Below are 25,367 nucleotides of genomic sequence, written 5' to 3'. Positions count from 1 at the left end.
TTTTGTCATCAACTAGTTGCTGGTTTATAATAGGAGTCTGTGGGGAGGGTTTGCGAGTTCATCACTAAAATACAGATGGCTACAATTGTATTTTCTGACGCAGCTTTGTTACCAGGGCAGGATTAACCAATAGGTCAAGTAGGCACGTGCCTAGGGCCCGAAATGGTCAGGGGGGGCCCCGATGAACATTGGTTTTTTCCAAACAGCGATGGGCCCCTCCAGCATCGATTGGCAACACAGGCCCCACCCCGATCGACGGAAAGTAAGACAAGTAAGCAACGCGGGTAAGAAAGGCAATGGGAACTGTAATTGTGCAAGCGGTGCTGCTTGCCCAAAGCTTCCCTCTGATGCAGCTTCCTGTTTCCACCTGGGCGCATGGTGGGGTGGGGTGGGGCAGGGGGCCCAGTGTACTTGTGTGCCTAGGGGCCCTCAATGAATTAATCCTGCCCTGTTTGTTACCTTGTTTTTTCATTGTCATCAATAAATTTGTTTTCTACTAAATTTTTCTTTGCATTTTATTGTAGCTTTTGTTGCTACTTCCTGTACGTATTCTGCTCTATGTACATTTTGTGAGGTATCAGTTGTTTCTGCAAGAAAGACATGCCCTTCTTCTGATGTTTTTACAAGCACATACAACTGTGGACATTACTCAACCCATCAAGACTTAACAAAAAATGTAAACATTGTATGAATATACAGCCTCATGCTATATAATTAAAAACTAATCCTTATTTCATGATGAATAACTTTTAGACTATAATGTATCTTAAATAGAAAACTATCTTTAGATAGATTTTTCCTCAAAAAAGCATTATATTATTTAAAAAAAAAAAAACAATTTAAATCAAAATCATTGATTTTTATCCACTCTGTTTCTAATGCATTTTGGCTGTATTACATTCACCAGAAAAAAGTGTAAGTAAAATGAAAAACCCAGAGCTGGTATTCAGTTCCAACCAGGTAGATGTTTAGTTTTACTTGATCTGAATTGGAACAGGTCTGGCTCTGCAGCTCAGAGTCTTTCTAAACTTTTCAAAAATCAGATCCATACCATCACTCCAGAGTGTGCAAATTTGTCTCTTGAGTCTCAAATTGACTTGACCTACTGCAGGACATAAGATAATACTGATGTTTTACTTTTGAAGTGTATATGTAGTGAAAAGACATCTTAATTTTGAAATTATTTCCTGTAATAGGTCTGGCAGTGTGGAGGCTCCCTGGAGATTCATCCATGCTCACATGTAGGTCACGTGTTTCCAAAGAAGGCACCTTATGATAGGCCCAATTTCCTTCAGAACTCATTACGGGCTGCTGAGGTATGGATGGATGAATACAAGGAATATTTTTACAACAGAAATCCTCGTGCACGAAAGGTACATTTTATTGCTTTCTTTATTTTCCACATCAGCTCTCAGAAAAATATTTTAATACTTGTGTAGCGTAGCATAGCAGCTTGTACCATTCAAAATTTTACTTTGAGCTTATTTGGGGTCCAGCTTAAGCATTTTTCTTTTTCACATGGGTACAGCTTAGGACCACTTAGATATTCAGATGTGGCTAGCTAAGTTTGCAGTAAAAGCTGGAGAAGTTTAGACTGCTACTGCTTAGGAGTTTAAAATAGTTACTACATCTTGGTCAGATGCTGAGTACGGTGAAGAAAATAAGTATTTTGGAAAGTACCTATGTATTACTAATAATATTAATGCAATGTTATTGGACAATTATCAAAAAAGCCTACATGGTTGTAAACTGCCTTGGGTTTGACTCGATCAATCTCAAAGTTTTTAGAACCAAAATCTCTAAATATCCTACTTCACTCATTAATCATTTCTAAACTTGATTATTGCAATTCTCTACTGTTAAATATTACACAAAAAGAAAAGAAACGCTTACAAATTATACAAAACACTGCCGTTAAGCTTATTTATAAAGGCAAAAAATATGATCATGTCACTCCCTTTCTGATTAAATCACATTGGCTTCCCATTAATCATGGGATTACTTATAAAATCTTATTATTAACATTCAAAACTCTTGACACTAATGAACCCCAATTTATAAATAAAGTACTTATTCCATATAGTACCTCACGTTCTCTACGATCAAACAACCATAAACTTTTAACGATTCCCTCCTTAAAAGTTATTGGTACCTGCCGACAAGATATGTTCTCTGTATCAGCACCGCGACTTTGGAACTCATTACCATTACAGTTAAGAGATGAAAATAACTTAAGCGATTTTAAAAAGAATTTAAAAAGCTTTTTATTCAAGGATGCCTTTAACGTATAAATTACTTCTGAGCTCTCCCTCGTTCTCTTTTTTCTTCTTTTCCATGCTTCTTTTCCTAAATCTTTTTTTTTTTTTCGTATGTTGATATGTTTTGCATTATTGTATAAATTTATCAGCTCATTATATATTTGTTATGTAAATTCTTCTGTTTTTTATTTTTATTTTTTTAAAATTGTATTTATTGTATAAATTGTTAGTTTTATAATATCTTATATGTTATTTCCTATTTTAGTATTATGTTTAATTATATGTTACTTTTATACATTGTAATTCGTTTAGAAATAATTTTAATTAAGCGATTAATCAAATATAAATAAAACTTGAAACTTGAAACTTGTCAAATTAAAGGGTGGTATGGGAGTACCTGATTTTCAGATTTATTATAGGGCAGCAGAACTGCAAGAGATTGCAGCATATTTATCTTATATAGATAAACTATGGATTTGTTTGGAATAGAAGTTTGTGGGAGAAGTGAAATAATCTTGGGCCCCTCTTGAAGAGGTTCATTTTAGATTGTGCCAGGTAAACTAAATTTTGAAAGTATTGTAATAGCTAATTGGTATGTAATTAGTTAAAAAAAATGTTTCCTGATTTTTTATAATTTTTGCAAACTCCTATCTATTTAACATCAGGATTTGCTCCTGGTGCTGAGGAACCTGTTTGTAGGTAATAGGTATTGATGAGACTTCTTACCCTTAGACAAGTTTGGGATGAGGAAAATATTCTTTCCTTTGAAGACCTTCAGGAGGAATATAGGGCTCCTTTTACTAAGCCGCGTTAGGGCTTTAACAAGCGGAATAGCGCGTGCTAGATCTTAACGCCAGCATTGAGCTGGTGTTAGTTCTAGAAGCATAGCACGCGGTAATTTCCTGCTTGCGCTAAAAACGCTAGCGCACCTTAGTAAAAGGAGCCCATAGTCTCCCCACCCGGGACTCATATCAGTATACACAGCTTTGCAGTTTTGTGTAGAAAATAGCAGAATCAGAATATGTTTAACAGAGTTAGCACTAGAATCTGTCAAACTGGATAGGGTCATTCTCCCCGGGACAAAATCTGGTATTAAGCTAATAGGAGTCTGAGCGATATATCTACGTTCCGGGAACATTTTCCTTTGCTATGTCTACCAGTCTTTCTTCAGGTTGTCAGGATTTTCAAACACATATAAACAGAGAAAACCCCCCAGCAATAGCAATTTCTACCATGCATTCAAAGTGTCCCACTTTGCTTTAGAAACCCTCCCCACAGTTCTCTGGAATCTGAGCAAGGCTCAGACTTCCCAGTTCAATTCCCCTGTTCTGGCAAACAGAGTCAAACAAAAGAAATTGTCCGGCTTTGGACTTCCTTTTTAGTTTCCTGGTATGTAGCACAATACAGGATTTAAACCAGTAAGTTCACTTTAGTGCCGTTCCTTTTCTTAATTTCAAATTGGAACACTTGGCTCTCCCCTTCTCTGGAGCAGCCCAGCCTCCAGCCCCAACAGCCAAAACAAAATGTTTCACAAAATCGCTTCTCTCTCTCTCTTAACTCTGACCTTAGCAAGGCAGGGCTTTGTGCGAGGTCAAAACACAAGCTCTCTCAGGGTGGTGGAACTAATACCTGCTTGTCTTTCCACCCTCCCCAAAAGTATACAGCTTCCAGCCCTCCAAAGTCCTTGCTGGTAGCTTTCAAACAGAGCACAGTTCTCATAAGAACATAAGATTTGGTGTCAGGTCAAAAGTGCGCCGGGACAAAGACGCGCGCAGACAACTGTTGGGGAACTCCCCCCCCCCCACTTTACTTTATACAGATCACGCCACGTTGTGGGGGCATTGTGGGGGGTTTGGAGGGGTTGTAACCCCCCACATTTTATTGAAAACTTCACTTTTTCCCTAAAAAACAGGGAAACGGTTAAGTTTCCAGTATAATGATGGGGATTACAACTCCCCAAACCCCCCCCAATGCCACCGCGATCTGTATTAAGTAAAGTGGGGGGGGTTCCCCAACAAAACCCCCCGTTGGAGTCCCTAAAAACACTCTTTTTCTTCGGCGCACGCGTCCATCTTGCGCTCAGTTGTCGGCGCGCGCCTTTGTCTTCAGCGGTTTTGTCTATGAACCTAAGATTTGCTACTGCTGTGTCATCCATCGTGCCCAGTAGTTCACTCATGTGGCGGCCTTAGGTCAAAGACCAGTGCCCTATTTGAGTCTAGCCTTATTTGCGTATGTTCTGTTCCAGTAGGAACTTATCCAACCTTGTCTTGAATCCCTGAAGGGTGCTTTCCCTTATAACAGCCTCTAGAAGAGCGTTCCAGATTTCTACCACTCTCTGGGTGAAGAAGAACTTCCTTACATTTGTATGGAATCTTTTCCCTTCTAACTTTAGTGAGTGCCCTCTTGTTCTCTTAACCTTGGAGAGGGTGAACAATCTCTCTCTACTAAGTCAATTCCTTCAATATCTTGAATGTTTCGATCATGTCCCCTCTCAGTCTTCTCTTTTCAAGGGAGAAGAGGCCCAGTTTCTTTAGCCTCTTGTTGTACGGCAACTCCCCCATTTAACCATTTTTGTCACTCTTCTCTGGATCCTTTCGATTAGTACTATGTCCTTTTTCATGTATGGTGACCAGTGTTGGATGCAGTATTCCAGTTGGGGGCGTACCATTGCTTGGTATAATGGCATGATAACCTTTTCAGATCTGTTCGTGATCTCCTTATTAATCATTCGTAGCATTCTGTTTGCCCTTTTCTCCACCGCCACGCATTGCACGGACGGTTTCATTGAATTGTCTACAACAGTGTTCTTCAACCTTTTCACACCCGTGGACCATCAGAAATAAAATAATTATTTTGTGGACCGGCAAACTATTAAGACTGAAATTTAAAAAAAAACATTTCCGCCCCGTCTCTGCGAGCTCAGTTCCCGCAAACCATCTGATCCCATCTGCACAAGCCGCAGTTATGATTTTATATTGAACGTATTTTATTAAAGTATAAAAAGAAACAATATTCTGAACAATTGTGATTTTATAAATATAAATACACAGAGCATGGACCAACAAAACCCCTGTCTCCCCTCCCCTTCACATATATCCCCTCTACTATCAAGAAAACTGAACAAGTCAAGTTATTATAGAATGCTACACAGAAATATCATGCTAACAGAATACTGCAGTCCCCAGTTATGTCTCTAGCAGGATATATATTTCAAATCTTATATATTCTAATGACAAAATAGAAATAAAATTATTTTTTCTACCTTTTGTTGTCTCTGGTTTCTGCTTTCATCTTCTTTTCACTATTTTCCTTTCAGCGTCTGCCCTGTTTCTTCAATCCAGCATCTGCCCGTTCCATCCACTGTCTGCCCTCTCCCCCTTCCAAATGTATCTGCCTTCTTTCTATGCCCCTCTCCCCTGTCTATCCAGCCTGTGCCTCCTCTCTCCTTTTTACATCATTCATTCCAGCTTCACTGCTTTCTTCATTTTTATCTCTCCTACACCAGATCTAGCATCTTTATCCCTCTCTCATTTCTCTGCTGACCCCCTTTCCAGATTCAATCTCTCTCTACTTTCTTATTCCTCTCTCTCCCCTTTCCCTCATCTGATCTCTCCATTCCACCCTGACCCCCCTTCCCCTCCTGTAATCTCCCTGCCAGCTGTTTCCTTCCTTTTTTCCTTCTCCCTTCCCTCCTCCCCCTATCCAATATTAACTCTCTTCCCAACCCTTTCCCTCCTCCCCTCCCAGCAGCATCTCTCCTTCTACCTTCCTCCAGGTCCAATAGCAGCTCTCCCTTTATCCAGCAGCTTCCCAGCCTCCTACAGTGGCTTCCTCCCCTTCTAACAGTTCTCAGTACTTGCCTGCAGCAGTGATTTACTTAGGCAGCCTTGGATCCTCTGAGGGAAGAGGAAGTTGCTGGTGAATCACTGCCCTGGCAAGTAGGAGAGCTGTTGGGAGGGGAGATAGCCACTGTTGAAGGCTCCCCAGTATCTTGCTCGCACACGCTGACCATCTCCCTTGTACCTGCAGCTCTCTCCCTTCCACTTGCGCCTTCCCTGCGGCCCTCTTCAGCAACTCGGCAGGGGCAGCTATCAAGATAGGTCGCCGACGTCGGGACATTGCCTCTCTGAGTCCCACCTATTTTGTTTCGACTTCCTGTTTCCGAACAGGCGAGACTCACAGAGGGAAGGCCCCGACGTCGGCAGCCTGTCTTGATCGCCCAAGGCTGGGAGGAACAGCAGTCGGCAGGAACCGCAGTCGGCAGGAAATTTAACTGCCGACTATCTCGCCATCCCTGCGCGGACCGGCAGCTGGTCCACGGACCGGCGGTTGAAGAACAGTGGTCTACAAGTACTCCCAAGTCGCTTTCCTGGGACTCTCTCCGAGTATAGCACCGGACATCCTGTATTCGTGCATATGATTTTTGTTACCGACATGCATCACCTTGCACTTATCCACATTGAACCTCATTTGCCATTTCCTGACCCATTCCTCGAGCGTATTTATGTCTCTTTGTAAGTCTTCGCAATCCCTCTGTGTTCTAACTACTCTGAATAATTTTCTATCATCCGCAAATTTAATCACCTCACTCGTCGTGCCAATTTCTACGTCATTTATAAATATGTTGAAGAGCACAGGCCCTAGCACCGAACCCTGTGGCACTCCACTTGTGACGCTTTTCCAGTCTGAGTATTGTCCATTCATCCCCCACTCTCTGTTTCCTATCCGCCAACCAGTTTTTAATCCACGTGAGTATATCACCCTTGATTCCATGGTTCGCAATTTTTCGAAGTAGACGTTCATGCGGGACCTTGTTGAACGCCTTCTGAAAATCTAAATATATGATGTCGACTGGTTCACCCTTGTCTATCTGCCCATGTACTACTTCGAAGAAGTGCAGTAAGTTTGTCAAGCAAGATCTTCCTTTGCCCAACCAAGAAACCAAGCACCACCCCCCCAAACCCCCCTCACCCCACCCCTCCAAGCACTCCAGTGTCAGAAATTCAAGAGGGCTCTTCGGGCGCCATGGGACAAACTGTCCCAAACTGGAGCCCAAACCGCCCGAAATTTCCTCCATCGACCAGGGCCACAGTTCTTAACATCTAAATATTCATACTTTAATAAGGTAAACAGTTTTCCATTTGTCTCTGCGCAGATACCACGCGGTAGACACTTTCATCATGTGTTCTGGTTTTGATTCCTGGTTGTATTTGCTTCAGGATTATTGTATATTTTCTTTGTATTTTCATTTTATAATAAAAATAAAAATTTTGGGGAAAAAAAAGATCTTCCTTTGCTGAAGCCATGCTGGCTGGTCCTCATCAGTTTGTGTCCGTCAAGGTGATCGATGATGTGGTCCTTTATCAGCACCTCTGCCATCTTTCCTGGTACCGAAGTCAGACTCACTGGTCTGTAGTTTCTCTTCAGAGAAGAAAAAAAACATTTGACAAAAGTACACAAGGAGCACCTGTTTTCCCTTCTTGGGCTTTATCACCAGCAATCATTTAGCTTTAAGTTGTTATTCACAATAATCAGGCAGAAAAAATCCCATATCAGCTTCAGTCTTTTCAGCAGAAAAAATAACGTCCAACACATGTGCAGTTTCTCACAGTTCCTCTATGATCTCAGGACACTGTTCAAAATCCATACTTTCCTCTGCATTTCCTAGCGTTTTAGGAGCAGGCTGCCAGTCCATTACTTCCCCTTGTGGGTCACAAACAGCCTCTTCTGAATCTAATTCCTCCATTTCAATATCATGCAATTCTACCTGCTCGTGTTTTCTCTCCAGCAGTTTTCTAAGCAGCTCTATGTTTGTCTTTCTGGGCTACTTCCTTCCTCCTTGGCCAGGTGCTGGGTCTTCCTTTGAGGAGGAAAGCTGCTCCCTAAAGTTCCGTGCACCAGGGCCCCACCCCCTCCCTCTAGCTGGGACAGGAAAAGATTTAGAGGGACCTGCACTCTTAAACTGGGACTCAGCTTTTGCAGACTTGAAAGTGGCAGTGTTAGAACTGGGACTTTTAATTTGGTTCTGCCTTTCTCTCAGGAGTTCTAAACCTTTCCTTCCTGGGCTGCTGGTAGGAGTAGGTTCATATTCCTGAGGTCAAGCTCAGGCTTTGCAGGGTCTCTGTCACAAAATGTAGGCATAGACTTTTCTATTTAAAATACGAAAGAAAACTACTGGAATAGCTATTGGCAGAGCCATAAAATGATAAAGCAGTTTTGGTAATAACATTTTTATGGCTGCAATATGCGCCAGCCAACCTATCGTCATCCCCTCCCATCTATCCAATTCCTGAAACAAATGACGTTGGAGAGCTGGAAAGTTAGCATCATACAGAGTGGAGGGGTATGCTGTCAACTGAATACCCAAATACTTTATAGATTTATGCGCCCAGCGAAAAGGAAATTGTGATTGCAACGCTGAGGGTATAGGGTTAGATTTAGCATTTCCGATTTTTCCATATTGACCTGAAAGCCAGAAACCTGGCTATAGTCATCCAAAACTTGTATCAAATTAGGTAAAAGATTCTTACAGATCGTTGATAAACAAAAAGACATCATCTGCAAAAAGTAGAATCTTAAAAGATCGATCTCGCACTTCTAAGCCTCGCACACCTTATGCTGCCATATCATGCAAGTCAAAGGTTAACATAAGAACATAAGCAATGCCTCCACTGGGTCAGACCTGAGGTCCATCGTGCCCAGCAGTCCGCTCATGCGGCAGCCCAACAGGTCCAGGACCTGTGCAGTAATCCTCTATCTATACCCCTCTATCCCCTTTTCCAGCAGGAAATTGTCCAATCTTTTCTTGAACCCCAGTACCATACTCTGCCCTATTATGTCCTCTGGAAGCTTATTCCAGGTGTCCACCACACGTTGGGTAAATAAGAACTTCCTAGCATTCATTTTGAATGTGTCCCCTTTCAACTTTTCCGAATGCCCTCTTGTTCTTTTATTATTTGAAAGTTTGAAAATCTGTCCCTCTCTACTCTCTCTATGCCCTTCATGATCTTGTAAGTCTCTATCATATCCCCTCTAAGTCTCCTCTTCTCCAGGGAATAGAGTCCCTGTTTCTCCAATCTCTCAGCGTATGAAAGGTTTTCTATACCTTTTATCAGACGTGTCGCTCTCCTCTGATCCCTCTCAAGTAACGCCATATCCTTCTTAAGGTACGGCGACCAATATTGGTCGCAGTACTCCAGATGCGGACACACCATCGCCCGATACAACGGCAGGATAACTTCTTTCGTTCTGGTAGTAATACCCTTCTTGATTATACCTAGCATTCTATTCGCTCTCTTAGCAGCCGCTGAGCACTGTGCCGTCGGCTTCATTGTCATGTCCACCATTACCCCTAAGTCCCTTTCTTGGGTACTCTCAATTCAATAACATCCCTCCCATCGTATAGTTGTACCTCAGGTTTCTGCTTCCCACATGTAGTACTTTACATTTCTCAACGTTGAACTTCATCTGCCATCTCATCGCCCATTCCCCTAGTTTGTTCAAGTCCCTTTGCAATTCTTCGCAGTCCTCTTTAGTCCGAGCTTCACTAAATAGTTTGGTGTCGTCCGCAAATTTTATTATCTCACACTTCGTCCCTGTTTCTAGATCATTTATGAATATATTAAATAGCAGTGGCCCGAGCACCGAGCTCTGCGGGACGCCACTCGTGACCCTCCTCTAGTCCAAGTAGTGGCCCTTTACTCCTACCTTCTGTTTCCTGCCTGCCAACCAGTTTCTGATCCATCTATGTATGTCTCCTTCCACCCCATGGTTCTTCAGTTTCCAAAGTAGGCGTTCATGGGATACCTTGTCAAAGGCTTTTTGGAAATCTAGATATATGATGTCTATGGGGTCTCCTCTGCCCATCCATTTATTAATTCCTTTGAAGAAGTGCAATAAGGTCGTTAGGCACAATCTCCCCTTGCAGAAACTATGTTGGCTGGTTATTAAAAGTTTGTTTCTTTCAAGATGTTCATCGATGTTTTCTTTTATCAGTGCTTCCGCCATTTTCCCTGGAACAGAGGTCAGACTCACCGGTCTGTAGTTTCCCGGGTCACCTCTTGATCCCTTTTTAAAGATGGGCTTAATGTTGGCTATCTTCCAATCCTCCGGGATCACGCCTGCTTTCAGGGATAGATTGTAAATTTGCTGCAGTAGTTCCACTTATTTCCTTCTTTAGTTCCTTCAGAACCCTTGGATGGATTCCATCCGGACCCGGGGATTTGTCAGTTTTTAATTTTTCTATCTGCCTGCGTACGTCTTCAAGGCTTACTTCCATGGATGTTAATTTTTCTGCTTGATCTCCATTGAAGATTTGCTCAGGTTGCGGTATGTTGGTTGTGTCTTCATTTGTAAATACAGATGAAAAGAACATGTTAAGTCTTTCTGCCACTTTTTTCTCCTCCTTCACGACTCCCTTCCTGTCTCCGTCGTACAGCGGTCCCACCTCTTCCCTAGCTGGCTGCTTCCCTTTAACATATCTAAAGAACGGTTTGAAATTTCATGCTTCCCTGGCTAGCTTCTCTTCATACTCTCTTTTGGCTTTTCGAACCATATGGTGACATTCTTTTTGATACTTCCTGTGCTCTTTCCAGTTGCCCTCAGTTTTGTCCTTTTTCCATCTTCTGAATGAATTTTTCTTATTGCCTATCGCTTCCTTCACTATATTAATTATCCATGCCGGGTCTTTTGTTCGACTCTTTTTGCACTCTTTTCTGAATCTGGGAATATACAGATTTTGCACCTTGCTCACTGTGTCCCTGAAAAAAGACCAGGCATGTTCTACCGTTTGCCATTTTTTGGAACTGTTCCTAAGTTTCTTTCTTTCCATTTCCCTCATTGCTTCGTAGTTTCCTTTCCTGAAGTTAAAAGTTGTCACAATGGTTCTCTTTCCTTTCGGTATTCCAACCTCAACCTTGAACTTGATCATATTATGATCGCTGTTTCCCAACGGTCCCACTACTTCCACTTCCTTTGCAGGTGCCCTTAATCCATTTAGGATTAGATCCAGAGTGGCATTTCCTCTCGTTGGTTTTCTAACAAGCTGCTCCATGAAGCAATCTTGTGTAGCCTCCAGGAATTCTGTCTCCCTAGCGCATCTTGAGCTTCCAAGATTCCAGTCTATCCCGGGGTAGTTGAAATCTCCCATAATAATCATGTTACCGCTTTTGCATTCTCGCTTCATCTCAGCTTCCATTTCTTCATCGATATCTCTGGTTTGCCCAGGTGGACGATAGTATAGGCCCATCTTTATTTCAGGCCCTTTCCTTCCCGGTATTTTAACCCATAGCGATTCCAGCTTGTTGGTCGTCTCTGCTGTGTCCATTCTTGTCGATTGTATGGTTTCTTTTATGTATAGGGCTATTCCACCTCCTTTCTGTCCTGACCTGTCCTGGCGATAGAGCTTGTACCCCAGCAGTGCTGTATTCCATTTATTTTCCTAATTCCACCATGTTTCAGCGACTCCAATGATGTCTATGTCCTCTGCATTGGCCATGGCTTCTAATTCCCCCATTTTGTTTCTTAGGCTCCTTACATTAGTATATACGCAATTTAGATCCTGGTATTTTCTTATCTTCATTTCCTTTCCCTGTGCTTCGGTCTTTGGTTTCTTCTCTTTTGCTACAATCTTTCTAACCTCCTCTTCTGGGTTAGTCGACTCCTGTAATTTGTCCCTTGTTTCTTCCCAGCCTTTTTTCCATTGCTATAGTTCAACAGGCTCCGTCAAATAACCATTCACTTTGAACCGTGACAGTGGTTCAGTATACAGGAGATGCATCCCATTTTAGTTAAAACGCCAAATAAGAAGTGTCAACTAACCCTATCAAAGGCCTTCTCTGCGTCTAAAGAAAGCACCAGAGAGGTAATCTTTTGCTCTTGTGCATGGCAGATCAAGAGCAATGCAGTTTTGATATTGTCAAAAGCTTGACGCTGGCAGATAAAGCCCGCCTTGTTCATATGTATCAGGTTTGGGAGAACTCGCTGCACCCATTGGGCCAAGATTTTTGTACAGTTTTTATAATCGGTATACAAGAGTGAAATCGGTCTATAAAATTTGCAATCCTCACTATTTTTATCCGGCTTAAGTAACAAAGCCACTGCTGCGAGATACCATGTCTGTGGCAAGAAAGCCTCTTCTCCTAGAGCAGTGTTTTTCAACCTTTTTTGGGCAAAGGCACACTTGTTTCATGAAAAAAATCAAGAGGCACACCACCATTAGAAAATGTTAAAAAATTTAACTCTCTGCCTATATTGACTATATATAAAGTAATTCTCTTGAATAGGAATCAAATAAACACAAAGAAAGTATTTTATAATTACTTTATTACGAAATAAAAATTATAAAATACTTTATTCAGTGCGAAACCTGGGCCTGTTTGGCTGAACACAAAGCTGATATTCTGGCTGGAATCGAAGAAAGACACACACGTAGCTCTTCGTCAACAGCTCTCAGTCTCTCTCTGTATTTGGTTTTTATAGCATACAAAAATAGACAAATATACCCTCCATCCTTTTTATTAAACCACAATAGCAGTTTTTAGCGCAGGGAGCTCGCTGAATGTCCAGCGCTGCTCTTGACGCTCATAGGCTCCCTGCGCTAAAAACCACTATTGTGGTTTAGTAAAAGGGGACCATATTGTAAAATATAGACAGCAGATATAAATTCAGAACTGTGCATAGTAAGTGAAGGGAAGTTTTCATCTCTGGGAATTTACCCAGTTAACTATTAAGTTATTTGGGCAAATTCCTTTGAAAACTGTGGTAATACTGCCTCCACTTTGCTAAATTTAAAATCAAATCATTTTTCCTACCTTGTCTGGTGATTTCTGGTTGCACTTTCTTCTTCTGACTGTGCATCCAATCTTTCTTCCCTTCTATCAGCCTGTATGCTTTCTCTCCTCCACACCTCATTCCCTCCCCCAACTTTTTCTTCCTCTGTCCCTGACCTTTCTTTCTTTTTTTCTGTTTCTCTTCTTTCCTTCCGTTTCCCTGCCTGCCCCCTTTCTTTCTTTCTCCCTGCCGTTCCCCAAGCCACTGCCACTGCCGCTGCCATCGGGGAACAGGACCCACCAATGGATAACAGGCCCCAAAGCCGACGCCGACGCATGCTCTCCCTGACGTCAATTCTGCAATCGGAGAGGAAGTTCCGCCCAGCCAGGCAGCGATTGGCTGGCCCGAACTTCCTCTCCAACTACAGAATTGACGTCGGGGAGAAGAAGACTTATCGGCTCGATAGATTAGATCGCCAAGACAAAGTGAGTCCTGGGTGATCGACTCACTTTGCCTTGGCGAGCTACTGGCGCCCCTGCCTCGGGCCCCCTGTCAGCTCCGGGCCCGGCGGCCCTGCGGCACACCAGGCAACATCTCGCGGCACACTAGTGTGCCGCGGAACAGCGGTTGAAAAACACTGTCCTAGAGCATTAAAATCTCTAATTAATACTGGGGCCAAAACCCCTTGAAAATACTTATAAAAGTTATTGGTATAGTCATCTAAACCAGGGGAGGTTCCAGTTGGGAGTGCCGCAATTGCCTCCTGCACCTCATCCAATGTTATTGGTAAAGATAGCTGACTCGCCTCCCCCTCTGAGAGAGATGGCAGCAGAACATGAGTCAAATAGTCCTGAATCTCTCCTGATGCCAGCCCCTCCCCTTTGCTATAAAGTTTTTGATAATACTCCCAAAATTCCTGCCCTATATCCTTAGATGAAGTCAGGGTTTGCCCCTCAACTGTTGTGAGAGAGGATATAAAATTATGCAGCGCTTGCTTTTTGACCTTATAGGCTAGCAGATGATTCATTATTGCCAAATTCAAAATATGCTTGCTTAGTTTTCTGCAATGCCAGCACCACTTCTGCTAATTCCAAAGATTTAAGATGCACCCTAAGGTCATGTAGTTTCCCCCTCTCAATAGGGTCTAAATTTGAATTCCTCTCTTTTTCTTCCGACTCATGCAAGGCCTCCCTTACTTCCCGCTCTTCATGCAATTTTAAGCGCCTCTCCTGGGCAACTAGTGCAATGATTTTTCCCCGTATTACCACTTTTAAGAGCTTCCCGTTGCTACCTTTGTTGGAACCTTTTGAGCACATGGGTAAGGTCTGAGCACTTTATGCACACAAATTATTTTATTTATTTTTTGATGTGGATTATTTTTGTTTATAGTCTCTGTGGTTTGGAATGCAATTTCATTAATATCATCAATGTCATTGAACTCCAATAACTCTACAATAGCTTTATTTAAAGACTAGTCTTTAAGCCCATTACATTAACGGGTGCTAGAATATATGTCTGTCTGTCTTTCTTTCTGTCTCTCTCCCTCCTGCTGTCTTTCATTCTGTCTGTTTCGCTCTCTGGCCCCCTTTGTTTGTCTATCTTCTCCCTGCATAAGAACATAAGAAGTTGCCCCCGCTGAGTCAGACCAGAGGTCCATCTTGCTCAGCGGTCCGCTCCCGCGGTGGCCCATCAGGCCTAGTGCCTGAACAGTGATCCCTGATTAATTTTATAACTTACCTCTAATCCCACACACTTACCTCTAATGCCCACACACACTTTTATGAAGGGTCTTTTTTGATTGGGAAAAGCTCAAAGAATTCTATGAGGGGAGATTTTACCACCGCAGCCAGCGATAAAAGCTCTAACGTGGCTTCATAAAATGGAGGGATAATTAGTTACTGTACTTAAGTAAACGTTTGGTCACTTTTACTTGTAAAGAAGCACAAGATAGTTGTTACTTTTACTATAGTAATAATTTCACCAATTTTTCCTACTTTTACTCATGGCCAGTTTTAAAACAAAAAGATAGATGGTTTTCTGTTTAAAAAATGCTTCTGTGTCTTTATTCCTTTCTTTCTGTCTTCCTCCCTCCCGCTGTCTGTCTTTCTTTCTATCTGTCTCTCTCCCTGCCCCCTATGCAGCAGCAGAATTTCTTTCCCCCACCTCCACTTCCCTGTGCAGCAGCCACAGCAGTATTCCCTCCCCATCCATTTCCATGTACAGCAGCATTTATCCCCACCCCACTTCCCTGTGCAGCAGCAGCATTTCCATCCCCTCCACTTCCCTGTGCAGCAGCTGCAGCAGAATTCCCTCCCCCTCCATTTCCATGTGCAGCAGCATTTCCCTCCCCCACCCCACTTACCTGTGCAGCAACAACAGCATTTCCCTCACCCCCCTTTACTGTGCAGCAGCCACAGTAGCATCCCTCCCCCTCCATTTCCCTGTGCAGCAGCATTTCCCTCCCCCATCCCAGTTCCCTATGCAGCAACAGCAGCAATATTTCCCTTCCCCTTCACGTCCCTGTGCAGCAGCAGCAGCATTTCCCCCTACCCCCCTTTCGCTTCCCGCAGTCTGGCCTGCTCCCTTAGTCCCTTGCTACCACCCCCCCTTCCCTTCCCTTCCTGTGGTCTGGTCTGCTTTATTTTTAAGTTGAAAGGTGACGCGGCGGCTCCTCTCACGATCGCCACCTGCGTCGGAAGCCTTCTCCGATGCAGGTGCGGCTCTTGAGAGGAGCCGCCACGGCGGTTGTTAATTTAAAAATAAACTTTGGCCGGTTTGGAGGACTGCGCGAGATGGAGAGCAGGGAGGCCAGCACTTTTCAATTTCTCTGGTGGCCACTGGTACAGCTAAGCGTGCATGCGCACTCCTGCTGTCCACGGACCTATGGATCATGGATCACGCAGGTAAGAGTGCGCCTGTGCGCTTAGCGTTTTATTATAGTAGATTCCACATTAGAATTTTCCAGTAGTAGCCCATCATTGAATCTCCAAGGGGCTTCAGCCGCAATTCCCCTTTCCATGTAATATTAAGACAACTGGAGAGTGATCAGAGAGTGTGCTACTTCCTATTTGGCAAGATTTCATGCAAGACAGCAACCCCTCTGAGAGGTCTATCCAAGGGGAGGACCTAATTACCGGGGAAGAATATGTATAATCTCTTTCCTTGGGAAGAGCTTTTCTCCACAGATCACAAAGATACCAATGAGCCAATAAAGACAGCAAGCTTGCCCTCTCCATTTTTGCGGATTGTATCTTGGGGTTAGAGTTATCTACTGAAGGGTCTAAGGTCAAACTAAAATCACCCCCAATCACCAGGGTCCCCTCCACACAGCTCTGTATGCGACTTTTCAGCTTTTGATAAAATGGCTCTTGACTCTCATTTGGGGCATATACGTTAACTAATGTGTACCACTCACCGCTGATCGGATTACCAAAATTAAATATCTGCCCTCAATATCACAAATCACCCATTTGCACTCTGTGTACCTCCCCCGCAATGGCAATACCTACTCCTTTGGTCATCTTATTCTCTTTGTTAGAGGCTAAATAGATCCCTGAGTAACGGGGATGTTGCAGTAAGTGCTCATGCCAGGGTTTAAGGTGTGTTTGTTGTATAAAAATGATATGCGCTTTTAAATAGCGAGCCTCCCTGAATAACAACTGCCGCTTAGATGCTGTATTCAATCCTCTGGCATTAATCGTTAAGAGCAGAAACTCAGTCCCTGTTCCCATTGTACCTTTTCAAATATTAAGCTGGCGCATATGGCGATTAGCTTACCAGCAGTTCACAGGATCAGTCTCATCACACCATACCTTGTACCCATCTGATGCTAAACTCCCCCACCCCTTCCCCCTCCCCGCCCCCCATATCCAATACACTCAAACCAAGGTTAAACCCAAAACGTCAGTCTCACCCTGGCTGTTAGAGGAAGGAGCCCATCCTCACCACCAATAAAGGCTACTACGCAGTGAGTCAGCCCATCCCAAATGTAATGACATATTATACAGCTCAAAAGGCCATAATATAGATATAAATAACTCTATCGAAAGCCTTTTACAAGTGATTCCCCAATTACCGGGATTGCAAGATGGACAAAAACGTCCCAATCAGAACTCTTCCTATAAGTATTTGTCCTCTTCTTTAGGTAGTCGGTCCAGGGTTAGAAGAGATGCCTGGGGAGTGCCATGTCAGTCACCCCAGTACAGGCCACTTATTGCCACCTGTATCTGGAGGAACACAAGCCCACTGGACATGAGCGCCCGGGCGCACCTTTTTGGGCAGAGGCCTCTCGTGTAAACTGCTCTGATGGGAAGAGCTGGGCCGCTTCATCTAGTGTCCGAACTGTGCATAATTTCCCTTCTAGGTAAAATAATAATGCAAAAGGGTATTGATATTTCACATTTTTTTCTCTCAAATAAAGTAGCACTGGCTTCAACTTCCCTCGCCTCCGAAGGGTTACCAAGGCCAATTCCTGATATAGTTCAATCTCAATGTGTCCCATTTCAGATTAGATTGAGCTCTGGCTGCCTGCATCACTGCCTCTTTGGTCTTAAAATCGGAGAAACAGGCGATTATATCTTGAGGCCGGTTACCACATGGGGCTACCAACACCCGATGCGCTCGCTCAATACCGATAGAGTCTGGTGGGACAGAAGATTTATCTGTAGATAGTAGCATGCTTGCCACTTGCTTCACCTCCCTCTCACAATTAGAGTACTCTTCCAGCTCCTGGACACCATGCAGTCGAAGATTCGAGCTTGATGGACCACTGGTCTGACCCAGTAAGGCTATTCTTGTGTTCTTATGTTACAAGGTGTTTAAGCTACATGTGTGTGTGACAGAGGGAAGGGGATAGAATAAAAGTCACCCCCAGAAAATGCAAAAATGCAACAGCCATGGGAAGGGGAGAGAAGTCAAAAACTATACAGTAAATACCAGTAAAATATTGCTGGAAAGCGAAGAGCATGAATGCTCATAGTTTAGCTAATAAAGTAAGCCCTGATGTTAGAAGCTATTGTTGTTATCACAGAGATATGGTTCAATGATTCCCATGAATGGAGTCTAACCATACCAGGCTATAACTTTTTTTTTTTTAAAGGATAGAGATGGCCAAAAGCGTGGGAAAGTGGCACTGTATGTGAAAACTAATATTAAAGTAGCTGGAAAAACAGGGATTCTGGAGAATGGAGGAAGCTTGAAGAGAAAAGATGGAACCTCCTGTATACACAGGAGTCATCTATAGGCCTCCAACACAAACAGAGAAACTGGACAAAGAGTTGATTGCAGATATCCATAAGCTGAGTGTACAAGGGGAACTGCTGCTACTAGGAGATTTCACCTTTCTGATGTGGACTGGAATATCCCGATTACAGAATTGGAAAGAAACAAAGATGGTGGATACCCTTCAAAGTGCTCTGTTCAAACAAATGATGATGGAACCCAGAGAAGGGACAACACTAGATCTGGTGCTCTGGTGGAGAAAGTGTGTCTAATATCTGGGTGGGTACCCACCTTGGTAATAGTGATCATCTTAAAGTATGGTTTGATTTAAGAGCTAAAGCAGAGCAGGGACATACAAAACTCCAAAGTCCTGGATTTTAGCCATGCTGATTTCAGTAAAACGAGAGCGTTTCTGAAGAAAGAACTGAAGGGAGGGGAGTATATAAGGGAAACATAGAAACATGATGGCAGATAAAGGCTAAATGGCCCATCCACAACATCCACTGTCTCCTCCTCTCCCTAAGAGATCTCATGTGCCTGTCCCACGTTTTCTTGAATTCAGACACAGTCTTTGGCTCCACCACTTCTACCAGGAGACTATTCCACACTTTTACCATCCTTTCTGTAAAATAGTATTTCCTAAGATTACTCCTGAGCTTATCACCTCTTAACTTCATCCTATGTCCTCTCATTCTGGAGCTTCCTTTCAAATGAGAGACACGCCTCATGCGCATTTATGCTACATAAGTATTTAAACATCTCTATCATATCTCCCCTCTCCCGCCTTTACAAATTGTGATGTTTAAGTCTGTCCCCATAAACCTTATGATGAAGAACTCTGACCATTTTATTTTTGTTTATTTATTTTAAAAATTTCTTCTCCGCTTAATGCCTAAGTGGATTACAAGAAAAACACACATAATCTAGTACACATAGACATATTAAAGCAAAAAAAAATTCTCTTTAAACTCCCCTCCTAGCCCACAGCACATCTTCTAAAAATAGCATACAAACTGTAAAATAGGCTTGATACGACAAAACTAATAAAAAACTTTAACAAATAAATAAGTTTTTAATTGTTTTCTAAAGGACATCTTATCTTTACACAATCTCAAATATCCTGGCAATGCATTCCACAAATGTGGACCTGCTACTGCAATAGCTGTTGTTTGTGTCTTCTTATAATGACTCTCACCAATCGCTTAGTAGCCGTCCTCTGCACCGACACCATCCTGTTTATATCTTTTTGAAAATGCGGTCTCCAGAATTGTACACAGTATTCTAAATGAGGTCTCACCAGAGGCTTATATGGGGGCATCAATACCTCCTTTTTCCTACTGGCCATACCTCTCCCTATGCACCTTAGCATCCTTCTAAGTTTTGCTGTTGCCTTTTCAACCTGTTTGGCCATCTTAAGATCATCACATACTATCACAGCCAAGTGCCCTTCCTCTTTCATGTCCAAAGTTCTTTACTCCTAAACTGTACTGTTCCCTTCGGTTTTTTGTAGTCCAAATGCACGACCTTGCATTTCTTAGCATTAAATTTTAGCTGCCAAATATCAGACCATTCTTCAAGCTTCGCTAGGTCCTTCCTCATGTTGTTCACACCATCAGGGGTGTTTACTCTATTGCAGATTTTGGTCTGCAAAAGTTAGTACATGTTTTTATCCTAGGACAAGCAGGCAGCATATTCTCACATGTGAGTGAGGTCATTCACAGAGCCCCGGTATGGACACTTTAACGTTTTTAATAAGTTTGCGATTGCCTGCACCACACATGCGTGAGTGCCTTCCCGCTCGACGTAGGCTTGCAGTACTTCAGTTTTTTATTTTCCACAGAGTGAAGTCGTGTTTTTTTGAACTTTGTTCAATTTTCATGTTTGCCTTCCTGCTTCTTGAATTGTTCTTTCTAGTTTCTTTGTATAGTTTTATTGCTGTTCAAGGTCTTTGTTGTTTTTCTTCAGCCATTGAGTTTAATTTGGCTGACATGGTCTTTCTGTCCATGTCCAGGCTGCTAATGGGCTTCAAAAAATGCTGTAGGTGCCAAAGGCCAATTTCTGTCGCCAACCCGCATAGTTGGTGCCTACAGTGCCTTGGGCCTGAACATCGAGTGGAATCCTGTGCTCCCCTGCATAAGCGTTCCATCAAAAGCTGTAAACTTCAACAGGTGAAATTGCTCAGGACCGGCATGGATATTAATAAGACTTCGCAACCATCGACGTCATAAGCATTCCTTTCTTTCTGTCTCCCTCTCTCCCTCCTGCTGTCTGTGTGTCATTCATTCCCTGCATTTCCCTGTGCAGCTGCAACAGCATTTCCCTCCCCCTTCATTTCCCTGTGCAGCAACAGCAGGTATTTCCCTTTCCCTCCAAGTCCCTGTGCAGCAGTATCAGCATTTTCCCCCACCCCCTCTTAGCATGATGTGGCCTGCTCCTTTTGGCTCCTCCCCCTTCCCTCCTCCGGTGTAGCCTGCTCCAAGGGCCCCCCTTCCCTTATCATGTTTCCCGCAGGCAGGCCCAGCTTCTCCCTGCACGTACCCTTTTTTGTTTCTGTTTCCCTTCCTCGCATGGCTGCCTGCCTGGTCCCACTGAGCGGCTCGCAGCTGGAGTCTCTTTCGACGCTTCCCTGCCCGGCCCGCGGTCTGGCCTGCTCCTCTCAATCCCCGCCAGCGTCGGAAGTCTTCTCCGATGCTGGTGCGGCTCATGAGATGAGCCGACACCGCGATCTGGAGAGGAGGGAGTCCAACGCTGGCGGCTGGGAAGCAATAAGGCTGGGGACTCATGTATGCGCACTCCTGCGGCCACTGACCTACATCTCACAGATCAGAGATCATGGAAGCACGCAGTTGAATGCGCATGCGCGGCTAGGGTTTTATTATATAGGATGCCAACTATCAATACCAGCTCCCCGGCTCCTCGTGGCTCCTCGTGGCTCCCAAGGGGCCTAGCATGCCCCTTTGGGCACACCCCTTCGGCCACGCCCTGCGGCCGCGCGGTGGCTTCAATATAACCAGTTGGAGATGGATTCGGTGACGTCAGGGGTCCATCTCGGTCAGTGCCTGCCAGTAAAGTTACAGCGGAAAGAAACCACTGCTGCAGGAGACTCGGGGGTGACAATGGAAATCTCCTCGTATCCCTCAGGTAAATATCCGGCTCCCAAGTTGACCGCGGCGGCGGCTTCAATATAAGCAGTTGGAGACGGACCCGGTGACGTCAGGGGTCCGTCTCGGTCAGTGCCTGCCAGTAAAGTTACAGCGGAAAGAAACCGCTGCTGCAGGAGACTCAGGGGCGGCAAGGGAAATCTCCTCGTATCCCTCAGGTAAATATCCGGCTCCCCAGCCACTTGGCTTTTGCCCCGCTGATCCCCTCCCTGCACGACCCTGAACCGTCTGGATCTTTCTGGGGCTTTGCTGGGTGGGGTTGGCATATTGTAGTACTGGTACACTATCCCTTATCCGAAATGCTTGGGACATTTCGGTTATCATAATGTTAGCACAAAAATGCGCTAAAAACCGATCATCACTGTTTTGTAAACAAGACAGCTAGGGATGGTCTCAAAAGCAGAATAAGTGAATGTCAAGGGGGGGGGGGGGATCCATGTCTTTAAAATCCATGCATTGAATTGCCTGCCTGGACTCATTTACCTTAACACATCAATTGGCAAACATGATGCAGTTTTGTGTGTGGGGTTTTTTTTGTTGTTTTTTTTAATGGCCTTCTGACAAACCTGCATCGCCGAGGTCTGTCACAGAGTGGCACAGAAAAGCTGCAACTTCCCTAGTGATGGCCTTAAGCCGGGCAGAGGGAAGGAAAGTTTTCCCCCTACAGCTTCAGACTTTCCCAAGGCTTAAGCACCCAGTCTGAGCAGATGGAAATTGCATAAGAACTGTGAAGGCAGAAAGAAACTTTATTTCACCTTGCTGTTTCTTTGACTGTCTTACTGCTAGCTGGAGAATGCTATCAGAACGTTATAATTGTTGGAAATGGCCAAGTTTGTTCCTGAACTCATGACTGAGTAAAGCACAAGAGCTGATATGTCTTGTTTTAAGCCATAGCTTACCAAAGCAGGGAAGCAGCTCATAGCTGGTGTCAGATTACATTAGCAAACTGAGGGAGGTAATTTGACTCCCGTTTACTTCTGAACTGGATAAAGCTCCAACTAGAAAGACTGTTCTGTTTGACCTGCTTTATCTCCTGCAGTACAAACGTAGGGAAAATAGTTCATCAGGACTGCTTAGGTTGAAAGAACCTTGGACTGTGAGGGCAGTTGTCTGCCTAATGAATAAACTCTGGTGAAGAGAAGTGCTTTCACTGTGTGGCACCCTAGGAAAAGTCCAGAGCAGTGTGGGTTATATTTGATTTTGAATGATTCTTTTTTTTTTTTTTTTTAAGTGCAAAATTCATGCCCGGTGGAACCGGAATTATTTAGGTGTTGCTGAGGCCGGTAGCCTAATAAAGTTTACAACTTAACTTTAGCTGAAGCCATTCTGACTACTGAGTTGTCTGTAAACCAAGAATGCACCAGCTATCCTAGGGGTATCCTGCTTGAAGGGGCTCACCCCAGAGTGTCAGTTGTGAGTCACTACCTGGCTACCAAAAACCACTCGGCCAGAGCACAGGTGGTGACAGCCTAGACACTTTCACCTTAATAGGTCAATTGGAAAACATGACGCAGTTCTGTGGCTCTGTGATTGACAGTTTGTGGCTATGTGTGGCAGGGGTTAAAAAAAATATTTTGGGGCCTGCCCTCCAAAGGCCCACCTCCTGGGACTAGACACTTTCACCATAACAGGTCAATTGGAAAACATGACGCAGTTCTGTGGCTCTGTGATTGACAGGTTGTGGCTATGTGTGGCAGGGGTTTAAAAAAATATATTATGGGGCCTGCCCTCCAAAGGCCCACCTCCTGGGACTAGACACTTTCACCTTAACAGGTCAATTGGCAAACATGACGCAGTACTGTGGCTCTGTGATTGACAGGTTGTGGCTATGTGTGGCAGGGGTTTAAAAAAATATATTATGGGGCCTGCCCTCCAAAGGCCCACCTCCTGGGACTAGACACTTTAACCTTAACAGAACAATTGGCAAACATGACGCAGTTCTGTGGCTCTGTGATTGACAGGTTGTGGCTATGTGTGGCAGGGGTTTAAAAAAATATATTATGGGGCCTGCCCTCCAAAGACCCACCTCCTGGGACTAGACACTTTCACCTTTACAGGTCAATTGGCAAACATGACGCAGTTCTGTGGCTCTGTGATTGACAGGTTGTGGCTATGTGTGGCAGGGGTTTAAAAAAATATATTATGGGGCCTGCCCTCCAAAGACCCACCTCCTGGGACTAGACACTTTCACCTTAATAGGTCAATTGGCAATCATGACGCAGTTCTGTGGCTCTGTGATTGACAGGTTGTGGCTATGTGTGGCAGGGGTTTAAAAAAATATATTATGGGGCCTGCCCTCCAAAGGCCCACCTCCTGGGACTAGACACTTTCACCTTAACAGGTCAATTGGCAAACATGACGCAGTACTGTGGCTCTGTGATTGACAGGTTGTGGCTATGTGTGGCAGGGGTTTAAAAAAATATATTATGGGGCCTGCCCTCCAAAGGCCCACCTCCTGGGACTAGACACTTTCACCTTAACAGGTCAATTGGCAAACATGACGCAGTACTGTGGCTCTGTGATTGACAGGTTGTGGCTATGTGTGGCAGGGGTTTAAAAAAATATATTATGGGGCCTGCCCTCAAAAGGCCCACCTCCTGGGACTAGACACTTTCACCTTAACAGGTCAATTGGCAAACATGACGCAGTTCTGTGGCTCTGTGATTGACAGGTTGTGGCTATGTGTGGCAGAGGGTTAAAAAAATATATATATATTTTGGGGTCTGCCCTCAAAAGCCCAACCTCCTGGGACTAGACACTTTCACCTTAACACTTCAATTAGCAAAAATGATGCAGTCTGAGACTTTGTGTGTGCGTTTTGGTTTTTTTTTAAATTATTATTTTGACAATAAAACCAACAAGGAAATCATTGGACATTTGCAATGCCTTCATTGAGTACTTTGGCCGCAATATCTCTATCACTGAGGGATTGTGCAACATCTAAATGGTTGTCTATGTTCATCAACTCTTCCATCTCTGCTGTCCCTATCGAGGCATAAGAGCCAATGTTTTCTAGTTTCCATTCTTCATCATGGACTGTGAAACCTTTGAAGTCCGCATCTTCCTCCTCATCACTGTCAAATAATGTCGCTTTCCAAAGCTTGTGCCAAGCGTGTTTTAAGGTTGTCAGCGTTATCTGGTTCCATGCATCCGCCAGTCCATAAATTGCATCTTTCAGAGTAAATGACTTCAAGAAGTCCAGGATTTGTGTTCCACTGTTGAGTGCACCCAGCATTTTATGAAGGAAAAAGTGTTTGTACTTTATTTTCAACGCACGCAAAATGCCCTGGTCACAGGGTTGGAGAAGGGATGTAACATTTCGTGGGAGATACACAGCAGAAATGTTATTGCTCCGAAGAAGATCAGCTGGTGGGTGTGCAGGGCAATTGTCCAGGACCAGCAAGGCTTTTGGGTTCTCTCCAAGTCCAGCCTTCTTGCAATGTTCTGTCACCTCAGGGTCAAAATGTTGGTGGAACCAGTCAACAAAGCTCTCCTGCGTCACCCAAGCGTTTCTCTGTGACATATAGGTCACTGGAAGTTCATGTCTTATTCCTTTAAGGCACCTTGGATTTCGGCTTTTGCCAATCAAGGTCAGATTTAACTTATGTGTCCCAGCTGCATTTGAACAGGCTAAGATGGTTACACGGTCTTTCATGTCCTTGAAACCAGAAGGTGCTCGTTCATCTGCTGTGGCCAGTGTTTTTCGTGGGACATATCTCCAGTACAAAGTGGTCTCGTCTGCGTTATAAATTTGCTCGGGACTCAAACAATTCCCAGCTCCTGCTACTATGGAAGCAAATTCATCAATGTAACTTACAGCCGCCTCGTTATCTGCAGATGCCTTCTCGCCACATATTTTAAGACATCTCTTATCTCTTTTTGAATTTATCTAGCCATCCTTCCGAGAACACACATTTAGTGTTGCCAATTCTCAGTGTTCGTTGGAACTTTTTGGCCT

The 25,367-nt window shown here is 43.9% G+C and overlaps 1 protein-coding gene across 2 annotated transcripts in view; it reads left to right on the top strand.

The window, feature by feature from the left end:
* Positions 1 to 25,367, top strand: part of LOC117353555 (polypeptide N-acetylgalactosaminyltransferase 4-like) — a 244,923-nt gene that overhangs the window by 125,431 nt on the left and 94,125 nt on the right. For both annotated transcript variants that reach the window (XM_033929612.1, XM_033929611.1), the window contains exon 8: positions 1,197 to 1,373. In XM_033929612.1, the coding sequence (XP_033785503.1) occupies positions 1,197 to 1,373 (177 nt within the window). The remainder of the gene's footprint in view (positions 1 to 1,196; positions 1,374 to 25,367) is intronic.

Source organism: Geotrypetes seraphini, chromosome 2 (genome assembly GCF_902459505.1).
Source record: "Geotrypetes seraphini chromosome 2, aGeoSer1.1, whole genome shotgun sequence".
NCBI lineage: Eukaryota > Metazoa > Chordata > Amphibia > Gymnophiona > Dermophiidae > Geotrypetes > Geotrypetes seraphini.
Note: the sequence above shows the minus strand (reverse complement) of the source record. Positions and strands in the feature narration are given on the sequence as shown.